The sequence below is a fragment of the Protopterus annectens genome, chromosome 2.part1 (assembly GCF_019279795.1).
Source record: "Protopterus annectens isolate FY-2018-M chromosome 2.part1, PAN1.0, whole genome shotgun sequence".
Taxonomy (NCBI): Eukaryota; Metazoa; Chordata; order Ceratodontiformes; family Protopteridae; genus Protopterus; species Protopterus annectens.
Genome location: NC_056729.1, coordinates 249,564,944 through 249,583,602, shown reverse-complemented (window position 1 = coordinate 249,583,602; position 18,659 = coordinate 249,564,944). Strand labels below are relative to the sequence as shown.

Below are 18,659 nucleotides of genomic sequence, written 5' to 3'. Positions count from 1 at the left end.
AGACTGCATGGACTACCTATTCCTGTGGACAGTAAGGTATATATAGCCCTCAATATACTTTCCACTGGGACCTTCCAGAGACAGACTGGGGACATGTTGGGGATATCACAGGCTTCTGCCTCAAGGACACTGCAGCATTTCCTGGTTGTACTCTTGGCATGTGTGGATCAGTGCAACTATTTCCTAGTGTCACCACAGGTCAGACTCAGGACTATGTGTGTCTGTTATGGGATGGTACATTTTCCTAAGGTATTAAGTGTGATAGATTGCACCCATGTTGGGCCCCTTTTTGTCCACAGAGGGAATGGTACCACAATAGGAAGGTCTACCATTCAATCAATTACTAGGTAGTGTGTGATACATGGGAATGCATCACCAATGACTCTGCCAACCATCTTAGCAGTACTCATGATTCCCATATCTGGTACACTAGCTCACTCTACTGCCTCTTCCTGCATGGCAGGATGCCCAGTAGTCATCTTGTTGGTAAGATGAAAGATACTTCTTTTTCATACTATATTTAAGTTGCTATTCATGGCAAAATGTATTGTTGAATACTAAAACACTTTTTCTTTTGTTGTGTTTGTGTGTCCCCTTTTCTCTCTCTCTGTGTATATATATTTTACCCTGTTTTTCTGATGATGTATATCCACTGGAGCCATGACTCATGACTCCAGTGAGAAATTCAAGTGGAGCTGCAGTGGAGAGTTACAACACATCCCTGTTCCAGGCCTATGTTGTCACCGAGAGGGTCTTCAGCCTCCTGAAGAGCCATTTCAGGTGCCTGGATAGGTCTGGGGGTGTTCGCCAGTATGACCTAGTGACTGCATGTAGAATGTTTACTGCGTGTTGCATTCTGCATGATATTATCGTGTGCTGGTCCAATGGTGAAGTAACCCATGCTATCACTGTAGCTCCCAGTCCCAGCCCCACTGCAGCTAATGATGTCAAGCTGGCAGCAGTAGTAAGTGACCCTGTGCAGCAGGCTCATATACAGCATATGGCTGCACAGGTAAAAAGGCATTTAGTTCATGGCATTCAGGTCTGGGGTTCCTTTATTGTAAAAAAAGCATATTTAATGCATGAGTGATATCTGTGGGCTGTGCTGTGTGGTGCATGGTCAGCTGTCACCATTCAGCTGACATTTTCTGTCATCTTATTTTTTTTTCATAACATTTACTCATACTATTGTCTGTAGAACTCTTGCTTGGGTGCTAACTGACTCCTATTCAGTGATGTCATAAAGCATCATATAAGTAACAATCACATGTGTCAACTGTTTTGCAAAAAAACTTCCTTAGAAGTTGTGTAAATAAGTATTTAAGTAGTGACTGTCATAATTTAGTATAATTAATAAAAGCAGTTATTTCAATATTTGATGATGCCATAAATTGTATTTGAATGAAAACATATAATTTGTTCATCTTTTTCAATTTATTATCAGATCAAAGTATGTTTGCTGAGGTACTTCACATCACATTATTTTTAATTTGTAATACACAGTAATTTGTAATTTCAATGACAAAAAATATCATTCGTGCAGTGGTGAGTATGAAGTGGCAGCAATTTTCTCATTACTATGTTTCCATGAAAAGTTGTGTACTAATACTTTTCAAATGTAGGCAACTGTTATCTGATGGAATGTTAATGCATAGAGTGACTGGTGTTAGTGACTGTAATGATATGTCATACAGATCTCTTTCACCAGTTCCCTGAGGTTCAAACTAGTATTATTACAAAGATGTAATGCATACAGTTATGAAGTGACCAACCTTCCATTTCTTTAGGTAGGATATGTTTCCCTTCTACTTAATCCATTCAACAATCTTTATGAAGGTGAAATTGTAAGTAACAGAACTGTCAAAGTTAATTCACAGTAGTCTAAGATCAAATGAGTCATATACATCTCCTAAGAGTAAGGCTAAATGACGATGGAAGTGATTTTGAAGAGAGGTTGTCATGAGAGCTGTATACTGAGTTAGTTTGAGGTCTTGACCTAATTCATGAACATGACTCTGCAGGCACTTATCTGACAGTGCTTCATGAAAGTGATCAGGACCTGAAATTAGATGTTCCAGTAGTTGTAGATGAACTTGATGTAGACTGCATGAAATCTGTTATGATTATCCTCCCCAAATATTTACATTAATTTCATGAGAAGCACTTGGAGTGTCATGTAATCTGCCCTCACAAGTCCAGACAGCACCCATTCCTCTTCTCCTACCAACAGTAGCACCTACTTAAGTCTGGTAAGTCCTAATTAATGTAAAATTAGAGGCTGACACAGATGCTTGATGTGCCATCATACTATGTATTACTGTGATCAGGGCATTATCCCTAGTCTCTGCCATTTTGAAGTAGTGCTGGAAATCCTCACTCATGCCCTGGAGGGCTGACCTTTTCCAGCTGAATCTCTGTGGCAGTACTCTGAGCACTAACAGTGTCACGGCACATTTGCTGCTGAGCAGCAAATGCCTTTTGTGTTTCCTGAGTTAGTTGAAAAAAATATCTGTGCCTGTCTCCCATTTGTTAAGGTATCACTGTAGATAATATTACCACTGAATGCCTGTCATCATCATCAAAATGTTCATCTGGGTTTGGAGATACTGGTGTAGAGGTGCACGGTTGTCCGTCTTGTATAAGCCTGAGTGCAATGTCAGCATTTGCTTGACTTTGAGGTACACTGTTCCACCCTGCAGAGTTAGTAATGTGTTGTGGAGTGTGAGATCCTACCATTATACTTGGGGACTGTGTGCCATTTTCCTCATGCTGCCTTATAAATGTAACTATGTTTTTACTATCATTATCACCAACAGCCAGTCTGCTGTTAATAGCCCCCAAATTCATTGATATGGTAGAACTGTTTGTTTCTGATGCTAACAATGTAAATAAAATACTTAAAATCATTAATTATGAATTAGCATACACTTGTTGTTGTTGTTGTGTCTTTTGGCTTTTCCTGGTTAGGGGTCACCACAGCGGAACTCTGGTCCGCTAATGATTGGCAGTAGATTTTTACGTGCCGAGTTGCCAGCCCTGATGCACAACCTTCAATGAAAGTACGCCCATTCACACATGTCTCCACACAGAAGACGCTCTAGCTGAGAATCGAACTGGACAGCGTCTTACTGTGAGGCGACAACACTACCGCAGCACCACCACTGCAGTTTTTTTATGAATTAGCATACACTACTGTGTGTTTATTAAGGGGGTATGGAGCACACTTACCATGCACAATGCCTTCAATGCTATTCTGTGCTGAAGTAGGAGGTTCACCTAAAATTAGCAATTATTTGTTTAATGTAATCATTTGTTGTCTGCATTCAAGTCTCTATATTAATATATGGTACTGGTTTTAAACCAGCCTTCATGAGCAAACGAGTGTTGTTATAGATGTTGGTAACAGCCAGTAGCCACATCCCTCTGATTATTCCAGGGCCATCATTACCTCTAGCCCCATGGACAGAGAGAAGATATTTATGTGGCATTAACTGGATAATTGTTAGAGCCCCCTACCCCATAATCATATGGGCAATTGCATTCTGCCTTGCCTTGCTTCTAGCACATCCTACCATATTATTTGCCCTTTTCTTAAACTGTGTTAACGTGCAGTTTCTGACAACTACTGTATTAATGTTAAGGGCAACTTGATACCAGGATTCTATTTTCTTAGCCTCTTTGGGCCCCCCTTTACCAAATAGATGTTTCCAATATGTACTTAGGGCTGCCATAAGGATATTGTTATCCTTTATCTGCATTGATTCCTTGCTTTGAATAGTTACTGTATATTAAAGAAAAGAAAAAAGGCCACAGTCATACACAAAATATTTTGGATGTAATCATCATTCAGAATGCACAACAATGACCATGTGTGCCTTCCATGCTCTAAAAAACGTTAGGTGACACAAACTCCCATAATTGAACACACAGTGCAGACTTTCCCATGCCCTGTGCAAGTCCCGTACAGTCATACATGTCATTCTCTTCCAAAATTTTGCACACATCAGTAATAATTCTAGAAGACATCCACCACATATCTTGGAGACATAGCAGACTAAAAATGTGTATATCTATCTATCTATATATGTATATGTGTGTGTGTGTGTGTGTGTGTGTGTGTGTATATATAAATATATATATATATATATGGTTCCCATTCAGAAGCCTGAAACATCATAAGCCTGAAAATCAAAATCCTGAAACCAAAAGCCTGAAAATTCAGAATCCTGAAAACTCAAAATCCTGAAAGCCCAAAATCCTGAAAGACCAAAATCCTGAAACTCAAAATCCTGAAAACACAAATAATGCTAATATGTCACTATAAAGACACTAATATCTACCAACTGACCCTGACCCTAACCCTAACCCTAAGGTCCATCACTATCGCACACTCACCTGACCCGCCCTAAACCTAACTCACTTAAACCGCCCCTAACCCCAATATTTGTCACTATTGCATACATGCCTAACCTGCGCCTAACCCTAACTCACTTAAACCGCCTAACCCTAAAATAAAACCAACCACACACTTACCTGACCCCAACGCATGACCTAACACCACAGGGCTAACAATAGCAAAGCCACAATGACATCAGTATGTCTATTTTGTGTTTTCAGGATTTTGAGTTTCAGGATTTTGGTCTTTCAGGATTTTGGGCTTTCAGGATTTTGAGTTTTCAGGATTCTGAATTTTCAGGCTTTTGGTTTCAGGATTTTGATTTTCAGGCTTATGATGTTTCAGGCTTCTGAATGGGAACCATATATATATATATGTGTGTGTGTGTGTGTGTGTGTGTGTGTGTGTGTGTGTGTGTATGCACACACATACATATATATGTAGCACATCCACCACTTTATTAGTATGCTGCTGGAACCCAGAGATTTGCTCAGTTAAGCTGATATGTAAAAATATTCAGATAAAACAAACTGGAGTCTTATACATTACAGTTAACACATCAATACAGTGTAATCTCTACCCACCTACTCTCCTCTGGTACACCTTGTAACTTCCACTATATAAAATGCTCATCAGCCACATAGCTAGATGTATTTATGCAACCCCCCCAAAAAAGAAAGTATATCCTTGATGCAACAGTGAGGGAAAATATAATATTCTGGTTTTATACTTCCAAAACGATAGCTAAGATAAGGTACAAAAAAACACTGGCAATTATAAGTATTACATAATGGAAATGATTTTTGATTAAGAACTGATATATCTATATGTATGTGTATATATATATATATATATATATATATATATATATAAAGCACAAGTATAACCCTGCATAAGTACTGTAGCAACTAGTTTTCTATCTGTCTAGACAGAAGAAAGAAATTCTTGAATTTCCATACATTCATTTATTATTGCATTAACTTAGGTACAACTGAAATCACATGCAGACAGTTCATGTAGGCCAGGAAGTATTTTCAAGTGTGCTAGTTAAATGGCAAAGTCCTTTCTTTTCAGAAATGTAACTGCTTGTACAGCATGGCTGAATTCTTTCAGGTACCACGCCCTAGTCAGACTCGAGGTTGGTGGAAGGGTGAAGGGGATCGCTGCATTGTGAAATGAATGTCCAGCACATACTTCACTAACAATAAGCAATGTTATTAGTTACGTATACCTTTCTAAATCATCACCTTATATGCTTAGAACTGATCAGGAAGAAAACTACAAAGCACAAACTTTTGAACAGCTTAAGAAATGAAAACTTCCATAACTTGCAACATTGTTCTATGTGTCTGCACATTCATGCCGGGCCATATTCAGAGATTGCTACATGCAAATCATTAATATTAAAAAAGACATTCCCTCAAAGCTATCTAGTTTTGTTTGTTATAAATTAGACATTCAGCCTTGACACATTATCTGCAGCTAAAGTAATCTGTCATTTAACTTCACTGCACTCATATTATTATAATCTTTTTTGAATAAATTACCTATCAGTTGATCAGTATCAGGAAACATGAGCTTTTTGAAGTCTCTACAACTTAGGGCATTATTGGCTAATGCATTACTAATATCTTTATTTTTTATGGCCAGAACATGCTCATACATGCTCTGCGAGCGTATTCTGGTGGTCTTATCCACATGAATGCTCTCACAGGAATTACAATTGGCCAAATAGACCACGCATATAGACCTACAAGAATATTTACAGTTCACATTGATTTCTTTTGTTATTGTGCCTTAAAATTACAGTATGCCATGTATTTATGTATCTACAATATTTACAGTTATAACAAAAATATGTTCCATGGAGATGTATAATTTCCAGAACATTCCCTTTTCATAGGTGCTTTTAAATTACGGGATCTTTTTTATGTAAACGTAAGCCTCTCGCCTATTATGTTAGTTCTTGATTACGAATTATTATTTTCTCATTATTGCTCAAAATGTCTTATATCGTTAACATCTGCATATTTTGGAACAGGAAAAACTCTACACATGGAATGTGAATTAGTTACTGTTGAATTTTTGGAAAAAAACTTGTGCTAAAATAGGTTGAAATTTAACCGTTCTGTTGTTAGTCACTTTATTTATAGTTTTGTCTATTTTTTCAACAAAATGCCTTCTCTCTAAAAATAACTGTTTTAAAATAAATACTTAAAATTGTCATTACTACAAACCTATCTACTTAGTCTGATAAATTGCCCATAATTACATTCCACTTCACTGCGATAGAGATGCTGACTGCATAATTATTTAAAAAAGTATCATTCCTAAAAATGTTTCTTTCAAAATGAAACACCTACTAACCTTTCCAAAGTGATGACTAGATCAAAATAATTAACTGTATTGCCAATATCACTTAAGGTAAACATCATGACAAAGACTGATCTTGAGTTCCTTCCCATATAAAAAACACATGCTCAATATATCTCCTTTAAAAGGTGACATATTTAAAACTGCATTATTAATTCAGAAATTGTTCTTCCCATCAGCACATTACCATATTTGCGAATGATAGAGCCATTCTGGCACCCATTGCTATGTCTCTTATTTGCTGGTATATATAACTTCTTGAAAAGTGAAACAGTAGTTACTCAATATCACTTCCAATAAAAGACATAGTATTAATCTTAACATTATAAAAATCAGTAAAATTACCTATATATTGTTTGACAAATTGTATGTCTACATCCTGTTTGTCTGAAGTGTATAATGATACTACATCAAGTGGCTAAGATCTGCCCTGATCCAGTTTTCTTTAAGTAAAGTCAAGCAACTTCTGCAAATAGTTTAAATAAAACTTAAAACAGTGCATGACAAGATTTAAAAAATGATCTAAATAAACAGCTAGAAATTCTGTTTTATTAAAACTAGCTGATAATATAGGCCTAAAGGGAGGCTTATTATTGTTTTTATGAATTTTTGGTATACCATTTTTTTTCCTAAACATAGCTAATTGTTCACTAAAAACTCATAAAGTAGATGAATTGATATATCCTTGACTGAATAAATCAACAACAGTTATCTATGATAATATATTAACAGTAATAAATGATTTAGAAACAATAGTGTAACGATTGTCTGAAAGATGACTTTACATTGCATCCACATACATTTCTTTGTCCACATCATTGCCTTTATCTGAGTTCATGATACAATTAGAGTCTCATTTCTGTAGATAATTGAATGCCACTGTTTCTGAGTGTGATAAATTAAATACTCCCCTAGAAGGTTTATTTGCTAATAAATTTCTAAAATCATTCTCACAGATGTATGAAAATTACACAGAATATTAAGTATTGTACTGCAAGAACTATTTTTCTTAATATTTGAAGAATCAATGTCAAACATTTTAACACCATGCAAAATATAATGCAGCATAAGCTTTCTGGTATACAGTTTTAAATCCAACACAATATTGATTAAACTGGCACATGCATATGGTATAAATGAACATACTTTGCTCAAGAATCTGTGAGCACTTTCTTACTTAAATTGTGAATAGGACAAATCTATTCTAGCATCGACTTCCTCTGCCTCAACTCATGCCTTTGTGATAGTCCTTGCCTGATGTTTTCCCCCTATATTTGATGAAGGGAAGCTTCTGTGAAAAAGGAGCCAATGATATAGCTCTGGCTGGGCTGCTGACCTCACTGCTGATAACATTGTCTGCAATGGGTGAGTTATTTGCTGTTCTTTGTACTAGCCTGTCAGATCTCCTAGGCAAAAAAGGAAAATCTTCACCAGTCAATATCTGTGATGAATCAGTGTCAAAAACCATTGCTACTGAAAAATTAACATTGTCTCTATCACTGTACAATGGGCCTAAGTTAATAAACATCTGTTTGTCATTAAGAACATAGGCATTGCTCTTTTTATAAGCTTCAACATATCTGGCAAGTGTCTTATATTTTTATTCAGTATAGTAGAAATGTGCCTTTCAGTCTTGGCACCTATCCCATCATATGAAACCTTATATTTGTAAAACGCCACATTTTCCTTGATACGTTGATCAAGATGACATGCTTGCTTAGTCAAAATTTCTATCTTTTCTTTATTGTGACCAATATGCAATTTAAGTGCTGCAACATCTGTGTTGTTAAACAATTCAACAAGATCCTTACAAATGTTATCATTACCGGGAATGCCTACTGAAAACTTGTACAACCTTAGACCCATAAGAACTTGTCAAATTTCAGGACCCAGTGTTCTAAATAAAAATTATTATAGTGTAAAGAATTTTAACTTCATTAGCATGCTTTCCAATTCATAAATATTTGAGTTGCAAGTCATACCTGCTATTTCCATATTAGACAGAATATTCTCAGTTGTGGTGCGGCCACTGTTTGCAGTAAATAGATTTCACCAAAACACTAACAACACTTCAGAGTGAATCTTTGCAATAAGATATGCCAGCCACCACACTGACATCACTCTCATTTTCACTATCAATACGCAAGTCCTCCGCTTTATCTGAAGCCCGGGATTGCAAAACCTGCACCTTCTGGTTGAGTACTGACTTTGCTTGAGATATTAACATTTTGAAAGTTTGAGATAAATTCACCAGCTCACATTGCACTGAATGTGTAGATAGATTCAAATTAATATCACGTTCATGACCATTTTCAAACGTCTCTTGAGATTCAGCTATCTTGGAAGCTGAGAGTAATCCAACCAAGAAAAAACACTAACTTATAAAATGGTTATTTGGCAGGAGGTATATACCATGGGCACAAGTAAGAATGCCATTGCCATGATAAAGAAATGCTTGACTGAGATGGTATTTGATGACTGGACATAAGCAGGGTAAAATACCTAAATAGGCAAATAAATACCACAGTGATCACTTTGGGATTTTGTCTGTTTTCTCTTTACACCATGGGAATTTAAGTTATTCAAGGTGGGAATACAGATAATAGTGATGATGTTAAGACTGCCAAAGGCCTAAGATTTCAGAAAGATGCTAAAAGCTGCAAAGATTGCATTGAATAAAATTATAGAAGTGGTCGCAATAAAATTAGATAGTTTGGAAGCCTGTATAAACAGCTTTTCTAAATTCAGAACCAGGAACTGTCTGGTTGAGGACATACTAAATAATATGGTGATGAAAGGGGCAAAACCTACACTGAGTTTGCATAATGCTAGGAAATAAGTTAATATTTTGTAGATGTATTGAATGGATATAGAAATTATTTTCAGGGGAAGAAACCTGCACTGTTAAATTAGTTAAGTAAGGAAACAAGTGATTAGGAACAAATAGAATATGGATGCTTTTATAGTACCCATGCAAGAAAAAAAGCACATAGGCACAACAGAGCATATAAAAACAGTGAACCAGGAGAATGAAACTATTCAAGGTTTGTCCTGTGAATGACTATAAAAATATAAATACATACTTCCTTATATAGAAGCGAGAAAAAAGTTTTTTTAATATTGATATTTAAATCCATAACAGATGGGAATCTTATACAATTTTAAGCGTTAAATACACTGTAAGTGATTCTGTTTTTGTCTGTTCTATAGTGTGTGTTTTGTGCTTGCGTGTGCATGTGTTATGTGGTGATAATATGTAACCTCTGTGTGTGTTTGACTGTGTTTCAACTGAGTATATAGTATGTGTGAACGGCTGACCATTTTTTAATCACCCAGTGCTGCGATCATTGTTGAATTTACATATTAAACTTATAGATAGATAGATAGATAGATAGATAGACAGATATATATAAATATTTATGTATGATTGGCTTTATCTTTTCTCTTTGCACTTCTCCCCAAAAACATTTAATTTAATTAGGTAAAATAAGCCACGCTAGAAATATAATGCCTGCATCAAAGATGTGTCTTTGTACTTCTGTCATATAGTCCCAAAATGTTGCCAGGAATTAGTTATATTACTTCATTAGACCTTGCTGTTTTCTTTACTTAAAGTTTTGGAAAATATGAATGCGTATATATGGTTCCCATTCAGAAGCCTGAAACATCATAAGCCTGAAAATCAAAATCCTGAAACCAAAAGCCTGAAAATTCAGAATCCTGAAAACTCAAAATCCTGAAAGCCCAAAATCCTGAAAGACCAAAATCCTGAAACTCAAAATCCTGAAAACACAAAATAGACATACTGATGTCATTGTGGCTTTGCTATTGTTAGCCCTGTGGTGTTAGGTCATGCGTTGGGGTCAGGTAAGTGTGCGTTGGTTTTATTTAAGGTTAGGGGCGGTTTAAGTGAGTTAGGGTTAGGGCGCAGGTTAGGCATGTATGCAATAGTGACAAATATTGGGGTTAGGGGCGGTTTAAGTGAGTTAGGGTTAGGGCGCCGGTCAGGTGAGTGTGTGATAGTGGAGGACCTTAGGTTAGGTTAGGGTCAGGGTCAGTTGGTAGATATTAGTGTCTTTATAGTGACATATTAGCATTATTTGTGTTTTCAGGATTTTGAGTTTCAGGATTTTGGTCTTTCAGGATTTTGGGCTTTCAGGATTTTGAGTTTTCAGGATTCTGAATTTTCAGGCTTTTGGTTTCAGGATTTTGATTTTCAGGCTTATGATGTTTCAGGCTTCTGAATGGGAACCGTATATATATATATATATATATATATATATATATATATATATATATATATATGAATGAATCCATAAAACATGCACACACAAAGTTTAATGATAGCATCAAGGATGATTTCTTTGTTTTCTTTATCAGATAAAAGATAATGTAACCTCATGCACAGTGTCAGATGCAGACGTTATCCATACAATTAGACATTGCTGGGATGAGAACCACTATCTGCTGTGTCCTCACACTGCTGTAGCAGTTACCTACCACTACAGACAATCAGACATCATCAGCAAGAGGTGAGGCTTTCACTTTTAAAACAGAACGGAGTGAAATGGTTTGCTGACTTTCAGTTTCTATAATATGCGAAGAAATGATGTATCATGTTTAAGTCCTTTTTTTTTCATTTTTCTCAAATGATTTTATTGAATTTTGAAAGATTGGTAATACATTTGTGCAAAAAAGACACTGCCAAAAACATTAATTATACATATATTATCTTCATAGCATTGCATTAAATTATAAATTCAGCAAATAAACAAAGAAATCATTAACCATTAAGGAATCATTAATCACTGAAGGTCTTTTATCCATCTGCTACTTTGTAATCTGGAACTCTAGTACGGCAGCCAGTCAATATGCTGGTAATGAGAGGAATCTGTATCAGGAGTGGAAAATGAGGATCTGGGTGATGCAATCTATACAAACAACAGGATTATGAGCTGGCCTTTAAATTCCAGTTGGGTAGAAGAAGGGCTGAAGTAAACTAATGACTTAAGATCCTCAAAAGTGCTTTGTTCTATATCAGCAGTTTAAAAACATAGCTTAGAAATTACCTGGGCTATTAGGTAACTCAATCAGAAAACTGGCTGCATAAAAATGTCACATCCAGTGCAAGTATCTTGTTTGGGGATGATACCAGGCACAAGAACCAAGATGTAACTCCAGGTTCATAGGAGTCCAATACTTAAATGTTGACAAAGGGTAGAGGAAATATCATCAAACACGGGCCTATGCAACAGTCTGATGATAAGAAAACCACTGCATTCAGAAAATCATCTATTCCGCAAGCCATCGTGCATGCAGAAAAGTTTGACAGGAAGGATACGGCAGCATCACTGTCTCAGTATGTGTCACTCGTGCCCTTTGGTGTTGGAATATCAGATGACTATAGTTGCTTTCTCACACCAGGTGCTTAAATTTATTTTCCATCACTGACATTGCAATACAGCTTAAGAGGATGCTGAATTCCTGACTGTATCAATTAACCATCCTTTGTTAAGGCCCTACCTACTTTAGTTGGAGGTAGTTCATGTAGATGTAAAATATCCCACATCACTTGCAGAAAAAGTAAACAATGGTGGTTTCTGAAAACATAAAATCATTTTCCAATTTCAAATCAACAGATAACTGAATAACATATGGCAGTAGATAATTAAAATAAAATACTGTCACTCCCTTAGGAAAATATTGCAATACTTGTAAATAATTCATAATTTGTTGAATACCTTCAGCATTTTTTCATGTATTTTTATAAAGTGTTTTCCTACACTGACCTTGCCACAGAACCCATGGTGCCACTACAACAATATGATCATTTTTTGTTATATCTGACTGACCTAGGAGCTGTTAATAACTGTTTAATGAACTTTATTCCTGTATTTTACTTAGATTAAAATAAACCTGCATTTTGAGATCTTCAAAAAGTCCTTAAATATGTCATTCAAAACATAGGACATTATTTCTTCAATACCACTTTATGGAAATAAACAAATTCTCTCCACATTTATTTTATATTTACTTTCATTCTTCAGCCATAGACATGTCATCAGTTTGCATTTTTCTAACTAACTTTGATATTCATAAACAGCATAATCTGCTTGGCAGGCATGTTCCAGTGCTATTGTGGTCTATAATGGCTGAAACACTAGTAATAACAGATTATAAAGTATCAAGAAGAATAAGGGCCATGTATTTATGTCAGAAAGCGTGTCTTGCTTGAATTGAGGAGGAGTACTGCATGGCCCACATCTCCAGGGTTAAGAGATTTTTGAAGTGGGGGTAGGTATAGTCGCAAATGTCTGTATCTCATTATCTGAATGTTCTAAAAGTACAACATCACAACAATGTCAGCATTTTATGTACAACAGCTACCACAGTACAACATCACAACAATGTCAGCATTTTATGTACAACAGCTACCACAGTACAACATCACAACAATGTCAGCATTTTATGTACAACAGCTACCACAGTACAACATCACAACAATGTCAGCATTTTATGTACAACAGCTACCACAGTACAACATCACAACAATGTCAGCATTTTATATACAACAGCTACCACAGTACAACATCACAACAATGTCAGCATTTTATGTACAACAGCTACCACAGTACAACATCACAACAATGTCAGCATTTTATGTACAACAGCTACCACAGTACAACATCACAACAATGTCAGCATTTTATGTACAACAGCTACCACAGTACAACATCACAACAATGTCAGCATTTTATGTACAACAGCTACCACAGTACAACATCACAACAATGTCAGCATTTTATGTACAACAGCTACCACAGTACAACATCACAACAATGTCAGCATTTTATGTACAACAGCTACCACAGTACAACATCACAACAATGTCAGCATTTTATGTACAACAGCTACCACAGTACAACATCACAACAATGTCAGCATTTTATGTACAACAGCTACCACAGTACAACATCACAACAATGTCAGCATTTTATGTACAACAGCTACCACAGTACAACATCACAACAATGTCAGCATTTTATGTACAACAGCTACCACAGTACAACATCACAACAATGTCAGCATTTTATGTACAACAGCTACCACTGCAATGGGAGTCTATAGGCAGCTTGTATTATGGAAACTACTAGGGTACACGAATCAAGCATAGTTTCCTTTTTAGAGCATTACTGGACTTATGTGGATCACATCAATTATCAAAATCAAGAAATTGCTTGATTAAATTTCTTGGGTGATCCACAACATTGCACTGGGACAATATTTTAAGCAGAGAAATTTGTATTTTCACTTTAAATGCACCGATTCTGATTGCTGATCTTTTATCGACTCTGGCTACCAATGTGCACATGGTCATTTTAAATCATTGTGTCAGTGTGTCAAATGTTTCTGATCTACCATATAATAATGTAAAGTAACCGAATAATAATGAGGAATTTGCTTTTAAACAGTTATTGAATGTTAACATCAGTCTTCAGTCATTTATTAAAGACCCTAACCACTAAACACCGTATATATTTAAAGTAATTGTATGAAGTAAATATAAAACAGACAAAAATGGGCCAGTAAACAAAATGAACGGCAATGTATTTTAAGTGATGTGCTTGCAAAAGCATGTTTGTTTTGTAAAACATAACTCTTATGTGATCTCTGAAAGCCATCCCAAGCATGGCAAGCCCAGAGGTGTGTGTGTGTGTGTGTGTGTGTGTGTGTGTGTGTGTGTGTGTGTGTGTGTGTGTGTGTGTGTGTGTGTGTGTGTGTGTGTGTGTGTGTGTGTCTGTCTGTGTGTGTGTGTGTGTGTGTGTGTGTGTGTGTGTGTGTGTGTGTGTGTGTGTGTGTGTGTGTCTGTCTGTGTGTGTGTGTGTGTGTCTGTCTGTCTGTCTGTGTGTGTGTGTGTGTGTGTCTGTCTGTCTGTGTGTGTGTGTGTGTGTGTGTGTGTGTGTGTGTGTGTGTGTGTGTGTGTGTGTGTGTGTGTGTGTGTGTGTGTGTGTGTGTGTTTGTTTGCTTTCTGGGGGCCACTGTGTGTGTATGTAAATATATCTAGGGTTGTATGAGTCTTGTCATTGTCCCTACCAGGATAGAAGTATTTGCCAGACATCATTTGAAAATTCCTAGCAAACATCACAGGAAATATGTTATGATACTAGTGGCATTCTAGGATTAACAGCATGTACCTTCATTTCCCTGCTGTGAGTTGGATATTGTATTTGCCCATGCATGAATGAAGGTAATAGCAAGTTTTCAACAGCAGAATATGTCATTCATCAGTAAGAACAACTCTCAGTTTATATCCTGCTATAGGATACCACACGCCTTCAGTAACCCATGATATATTTCTAAATGTACTTAGTCAACTACACTTAAAAATGCCTTTTATTGGCTAATTTATATTATCCTCTGGTTAACTGATGTACTTACACATCTAAAACTGGGAAAACCCAAAGATTCCTAGATCTAGTAAATGATAATATCATTAGAGCAAGTGTTAACCAGCCTTCTAGGTGCCAAAACATTCACAGCTTATTCTCACCGGAACTGCTTCCAACAACATTAAACTTTTAGTATCTTACTCCCTGGTAAAGTTGGAAACATTCTCCCTTAAAAACCACCAACCCTACAACAGTAATCAATTCTGAAGGTAAGGGTGTTAAAAATACTATGCTCTATGAAGGACTGCCTAAGTTTACTTGCAATGTCGCTACTTCCCGTGAAGTTTCAGCTGCTAATTTTTCATCTGAATTCTACTTCAACATTAAAGAAAAAAAGAGTACGGACCTAGCAGTTCCACTGGAACTAAATATAATGAGACATTCAAATATAAACCACATGGGTGGTCTAGTAGTATAGCAAAAAAAAAAAAAAAAAAAAAAAAAACAGTCCCACAACAAATCCACCAACATTAAAGCTCTGTCAGGAGCTAAAAATGACCATCAGAAACACCAAAGCTGAATATGAACTGAGACTGACACTGAAAGCTAAAGATAAATACAAATCCTTCTTTAGTTGCATTGAATTAACAACTTGTAATGTATGAAACTTATACAAACACCATTAGTTATTCTGACCTTAAAGGCACAGATAGCATACTTGCTGTCAGATTTAGTGCTAACATTGCTGCAAAAACAGTTATTGATATTCCACAGATCCCTTAGTCCCTCTCCCCTGTCTGTATTCTCTTAAAGTGAAACTCACATTTCCATGGACACAGACAGTTTACCTGGATGCCTAATTAATAGCACCAGACATGCACACACTGAAATTCTGCTGCAATTGTTTAAGCCCAACCACAGATTATGTCCGTGAGGGAATTATAGGCCCATCAGCCTAACTAGGGTGATCTGCAAGGCCATGTAAACTATCATTTCTGACTTCACAAACTATGATATTAAAATTCTCCTGCAACTGGTCCCACAGCAGTTTCATTTTCTTAAGGATAGAGCATGTCTACTGAAACTGGTTAACTTCTTTAAGAATGTTGCTGAGGTAGTGGATAGTGGATACTCAGACCACACAGCTTATCTGGACCTGACCAAGGCCTTCAACAATATATTACACACTGTTGCTATAAACAAACTAAAAGAACTACAGCTAAACCCATATGCAGTAAGACTGATCGCAGACAGGTCTATATTATTTAATCAAACTATGTATTCGTCGAATATGTATTCTCGAACTCTAAACATCTAAATTAATTTCAGCAAACCTCGGACTTTTTCCCAGGGTTAGGAAGCACTTGGCCATCACCACAACTTTGCCCTTTTCCCCACTGAAGTGCAATTTTGAAATTGGTATATATATTTAGGGGGGTTATGGGGTGCAGCCCTCCACATTGGAATGTGTGGGGGGTAAAGCACCCCACTTGTGTGGGTTTGATTTAGTGCAGTGTGTGTTCCGGAGTGCTAGTGGGTGAGAGGTTCCTAACCCTGGAAAAAAGTCTGAGGTTCGCTGAAAGGAATTTCGATGTTTAGAGTTCGATGAATACATATTTCAATTAAGTGATATAGACCCGATTGCGAACTAGCTGGTGGATAGAACCCACACGATTAAGGTGACAGCTGCTACTTCAGAAAGTAAGAAAGTAATCAGTGAAGTACTACAAACACATTACAGGGACCCTTCTTTTTGGAATATAGTTTTCTAGCCTCCAAACCATAAATCCTAATTTATGGCAAACAAAATTCACCATGACTGCAAGCTGGGTGCCATTATCCATTCCACCACTGATGTAGAATCACTTCTCTAGAAACAGGCGAAACAAACCAACACTGTATAGAAAAAAGGTACAGAATAAATGCAAAGTAGTACAGCATTCTTAGTTTTGAGAAACACCCATTATCTATAAATTACAGTATATCCAGTACACCAATTCACACATACATGTTAGTCAGGGATCTTGGCACTTGGGTCAACAGTTCCCTCACCTTTGACTAACAATGTCATAATAATAGTTAAGAAATCCTTTCATGCAACACAAATGATTTTCAAAGGTATCTCATCTAAGGCAAAGCAAGTTATTGTCCCTCTGCACTTTGCCCATATTAGACCAATTAATGAATACAACATCTCCTTTTACATGTACCTAGCCAGACCTGTAAAGTTTGAAAACCCCCAAAAGTATCTGATGAGAAAGATTATTGTCCTTGACCCTTAGTTATCAAAACAGACTAGAAGCCCTATAATTTTATAGGTACTTACTTAGCTATTGATCTATGAGAATTTTAAGAAGCCTAGCCAATCATTTACATTGTCCATGTTAGCCAATATAGTTTGCAAACAAATGTTTCCCATATCTATGAGTGACAGGGGTGCTAAACCAGGAGAGAATTTTCAGTTACTCAACCATTTATCCAAATTACATTTTACGGATCATGATACTCTGCCTCTTATAAATGCTGCCATAAAGAGCTCTGCATGGCATTCTTTGCAATCAAAGACCCCAATATAACAGATCTCTTATACCTTTACATGACAAACAGCTACATAAACACCTGAAGCAAGGACTTGAACTCCACCAACATATAAATAAAACACACTGGAGGAATAGATTTGTTACCTAACAGTTGCCTCATCTTGAATAAAAGTTTCCCTGCATGGTAAACACAGTGGTGCCCTTACCTGTTTCATGACTAACCTTGATGACTGATGAATACCTGAAAGTTCATCTCTGGCCTGACATGTTTTCCCATCCTAGATTTGGGGGTTACAGCTTGAGGATGGTTATGGTCTGCAGATTCACTTATGGTAACTTACAGGATGTATATGGTCTGCAGATTCACTTGTCTTGCTCCTATGATTTTATGATCTTATCCTATGTATGATTTCTAATTCTGATGTAATGCAAACTTATGTCGTGTGGAATGTCACACCTCTAGCAGCCTACACATATCTTGCTTTTCAGAGCATTTTCTGAAAAATAAACTTAAAAAACATAAGATAAACAAATGTGAATATTTTGTGAGCAATAAAAGCTATTAAAACTGTAGAAATAGCAATGCTATCAGTAAGAAGTATTCTTTACGATAATAATAGTAAGTGCATTCACAGTCTTTTCCAGAAATACTGTAATATATTACAATGTATGCAAACCCCTAATTCTATTTTTTGCAAACTTTCACAAATTTCCATATCTTGAAATCTGTACAACCTAGATATGTATTGTTAGAACATTTTTGTTAATGGGACATAAGCTTTCACATGACAACAAGAAATTCCTCTGTAAGTGCGTGTTTATTGAGATATTTACAAAAATATGAAAACACATGCTTATTTGTATAATTATCAAAACAAATAATCCTGGATATCTCTCAAGATGTGCAAATGACAGTGCAAATATCAATGACAGTTTTCTTCATGTAACGTCTAATGTTTC

General features: G+C 36.3%; 1 protein-coding gene across 2 annotated transcripts in view; it reads left to right on the top strand.

Annotated features, from left to right (window-relative positions):
- The window catches only part of THNSL2 (threonine synthase like 2), a 557,708-nt gene that overhangs the window by 501,545 nt on the left and 37,504 nt on the right, over positions 1 to 18,659 (top strand). For both annotated transcript variants that reach the window (XM_044062109.1, XM_044062108.1), the window contains one exon: positions 11,150 to 11,301. In XM_044062109.1, coding sequence (XP_043918044.1) covers positions 11,150 to 11,301 — 152 coding nt within the window. The remainder of the gene's footprint in view (positions 1 to 11,149; positions 11,302 to 18,659) is intronic.